The 4,193-nt window shown below is 36.2% G+C and overlaps 1 protein-coding gene across 1 annotated transcript in view; it reads right to left on the bottom strand.

Moving 5' to 3' along the window:
* Positions 1–392: 392 nt before the first annotated feature.
* The window catches only part of LOC107479546 (ADP-ribosylation factor 1), a 25,341-nt gene continuing 21,540 nt past the window's right edge, over positions 393–4,193 (bottom strand). Inside the window, exon 7 of the mRNA XM_016099676.3 lies at positions 393–478. Within this exon, the coding sequence (XP_015955162.2) occupies positions 434–478 (45 nt within the window). The 3' untranslated portion in view covers positions 393–433. The remainder of the gene's footprint in view (positions 479–4,193) is intronic.

A 4,193-nucleotide genomic window follows, 5' to 3' on the forward strand; every position in this document is an offset into this window, starting at 1 on the left:
AAGGAAATCGAGGTCTTAGGAAAGAGTTACTATAAGGTGTACGACCTATAAGGACGGGAACTCCTGAGGTCTAGGCAATCATGCAACCTAAACAAGTACTACAGTTGATGTAACACCCTAACTGCCAAAGCTCACGCTTCCAGCTGCGCGACTCTGATAGCTCGAACATTATGACGACACTTATACTATTTAATACTAAAATATGAGCTTGTTTAAAACTTTAAACCGCAATACCGCTCCCAAAATACTTTCGTTCGACAACGTACATCCATAGATACCATACAACTTACAAAAACTCATAAAGAGTACATCCATATATATACATAAATAATATTACAAGCATTATCTAATACAATATCATGTCCCTCTTACAGAATATATAAAGATAAAGGCGAGGGAACAATAAACAATAACTAAAGTAATACAAAGCATCTCAACAACAATTAAATAAACCCTTCGTGACTTCTGCGTCCGTATCCTGAAAGGGGAAAATTGTAGGGGGGGGGGTGAGAATATCATCCTTGAAAAAGTTCTCAGTAGAGGATTTTTGGGAATTACTGTAATAGGATACGTGAAGGTAAACGGTACCAGTGATTAATAACCGTCTTATGCCTCTTTTCAAAAACAACGGTTTACAATAAAAGAGAAATCTGAAATTTTTTTTTTGAAAGAGGAAACTGTTCATCTAAAATAAGATTCGAAAGCCTTTTAAAAGGTTTATCTATGCTGAACCAAATTAGCCTTTCATACTTTTCCGAACCAGAAACACAAAACCGAAACCAACCATCGGTCCATCTCATTCCAACCACGGCCCTAGGCCCAAACACTCCAACCAACAACCAATCACCACAGTCCAACAGAATTTCAGTCGCAAACACAAATAGGAAGATTCAAGCACAAACAAACAGTTATTGCAAGTAGAACAATTAGCAGTTAATCACAAGTAGTCACAAAGGCAAAACAAGTACAATATGCTCACCCAAACAATGTCACATAGATGCATATGATGCATGCCTGTCCTAGTGGTTGATGATATCATCTGTCGGTTATAGAACCAACCCGACAAGTCCTGGTAGCTAACCATTGGACTGTCCCTCTATCGTGCATTCCTAACTCGAGTTATTCTCGATCATTATCATGATCATAATCATAATCCATATCCAACACCCTCACTGGTGTATATTCACGGGGGCAAGCTCATCCGGGACTTTCACAGTGCGTAGCCACCGTTATGACATAGGGTCAACAAAGTCTCGAGTCTCCACCTGGAGCACGTGGTGGCTAGCCACTGCTTTCTTCCAGGGAACTCGTATCTCAAATAGTGGAAGTGCAAACTCACAATTATCAATATCTCAGCATATATGCATTCATTCTCAGCCATGGATCAACATCCATCTCAGCCATGCGGCTTAAATTCATAATTCATAGTCAGTCATACGGCTCATAACTCATTCGACAATCAACCATAATTCAATAGCATACACAATCATTCCGGCCCATAACAAAATAGCACTTCCACCATTCAACATCATAAAATTCATAAAATAGGCATTTAAGCCATAAATCACTTTTTCTCAATTCATTTCACTTTGAAATCAAGTTTCAACTCTTTTCAGCCTTGGCTATAAAGTTCCCATTTCTCAAATCATCTCAGGCTCATAAGCCCCTTTTTCTCAAGGTACGTTCCCTTTTTAAAACAAAGCCACTCTCAGCATCCTCTTTTCGAAACTTCCAAAACCATGACAAGTTAAGGATTTATTTTAAAATATTCAAAATCACCCATCTAACAATGGGATTTTATAACAAAAGTTCCTCGGCAGAGTCCCAAGTCTTTAGGGAAGGTCAACCTATATCAACTCCTTAAAATTTATTGAAACTCTTAAAATCCTAGATTCTCAGTTTAAGTAAATAAAACTGAATTTATTATGAAACCAAATCATACAAAATCACAAGTTCCAACCTGGTCTAAAAATCAATTCACTTGAAACGGAACCAGTTTATTTGAATCAAACCACTTTCAGATTTCTTCTTGAAACCCATTTTTTTCTATCCTCTTCCAAAATGCCTCAAACTTAATTATTCAGTCAAAAGTATAGTTTACTTTAAAATCACTAAAAGCTCCTTTTTATATTGAAATCAATATTAGAGCATCATTCTTTCCTTCAGTGATTCAAATGGTAAAAATAGTTCATTTTTAAATAAGTCAAACTCAAGGCATAAAGTTCACTTAAATAAATTAAGCTCAAAAACATAAATATTCTCTTAATAATTCAAATGACACAATCTCTCAAGTCCAAACCTTTTTAAATAGCTTTTCAAACAAGTCTAGGATTTTTATAGAAATTTCGGCAGCACCTCCCCTAAAACTTGGGCTTTGCCACCCGGTTTGGGTCCCAACTAAACTGTTCCTCAATCCCTTTCAATAGTCCAAAATCGAAATCAATTCAAAATCAAGCTAAATCCAACAGTCGCCTCATTTGCATATCTCAAGGAAACCGTTTCAAAATCAAATCAATATCAACCGATTTAACTCATTTCCAAAGCTTTAAAAAAACGGTTCAACAACAAATAATTTGTCAAAACCAAGTCAATTAAAGTAAACCAACCTGAATCCAAAAGTGCATTCGATATTTCACATTATCAAGAAATTAACTCAATTCAAATCAATTCTTAACGGATTAAACTCGATCTCAAATCTTTAAAAAAAAGTTAACTTGAAAACATAACGTTTTACAAAACCACAGAACAATCCAACCAAACAACAATCATAATCATATGAGACAATCAAACAATACATAAGGCTGATACAATCACCAAATACACATTGTCTCACATCAGTATTGATGAGTTTGAAAAACTCTATTTCTAATTAAGTGATGATCAAACATTATTACTATGATTAATTGCAAGAATTATTAAATTAATATTGGATTGAATGATTAAATTAATTTTTGCAATGTAGGATTATTTGGGCTGAAAAACAAATTTTTGGTGCAAGCCAAATTACATTCAGCCTTTGGTTTTGATAAAATATGATGAATCAATTTTTGTTACTTGGGCCAATATAATTCATTATGGTTACAAGTCCAAGCTAAAAATACTTTCCTATTTGCTCTATGCATGGCCCAAAAGTTATTAGGAAAGCAAATGTTACTATTGGGCCAGAATTAAATAATTGTAACAATTAAGCCCAATGTTAATTCCTCATGCTTGATCCGAAACAAATGAAAGAAGGAAAGCAAAATTGCTTCCAACGGATCCAAGCATTTCACTGTAACACCCTACCATACAGAGTCTTATACTAAAGTCATAATTCAGAGATGGCAAGGTATTACGACCTCTAAAATAAAAATTTAGTACATATAGTAGTATGAATGATTAATTATAACTAGGAGCCTTTGTAGAAAAAGGGGTAAACAAAAACCGCAACTCGAAAGCGCAACACTCCGATCGATAACGTAACGGACAAGGATAACCAACGCGGGAATTATATATATACAAAGGAGTGTTAAGCGGGACACCTCACGTCCTGCATCTGAAAACCACAAAATCCGCATGGGTGAGAACCAGAGGTCCCCAGCATGGTAACAGCTTCCACATATATAATACATAATAATAGAGGAAAGCCAAAGGCAATCCTAGAGCTTCCTCCAGATAATATCAAAGCTTATAAACAAGCTAAACCATAAAGGGCATCTGACTAAAGATACTTCAGTCTAACTAATACTTCCCTTTCCAATTCCTTCAGACCACCTAACCACCAGCAGGAGTATAAAGTAGCAAACACAGTTATATCAAGCAAGAAATATACAATTAGGAACAAGTAAGGCATTTAGACAATTAGCAAGTAATATGCAGTCAAATAAGCAATCTCAAACAATTCACATAATATGCATATGATGAATGCCTGTCCCTAGTGGCTGATGATATCATCTGTCGGTTAAAGAGCCAACCCGACAAGTCCTGGTAGCTAACCATTGGACTGTCCCTCTGTCATGCATCCCCAACTCGAGTTATACTAATCATAAACTTGATCATAATCATGATCTATATCCATCACCCTCGCTGGTGAATATTTACGGGGGCGAGCTCATCCGGGTCTTTCACAGTGCCCGGCCACACTTATGACATAGGGTCAAAAGAGTATCAAGTCTCAACCTGGAGCACGTGGTGGCTAGCCACTGCTACTACCC

Source organism: Arachis duranensis, chromosome 1 (genome assembly GCF_000817695.3).
Source record: "Arachis duranensis cultivar V14167 chromosome 1, aradu.V14167.gnm2.J7QH, whole genome shotgun sequence".
Taxonomy (NCBI): Eukaryota; Viridiplantae; Streptophyta; class Magnoliopsida; order Fabales; family Fabaceae; genus Arachis; species Arachis duranensis.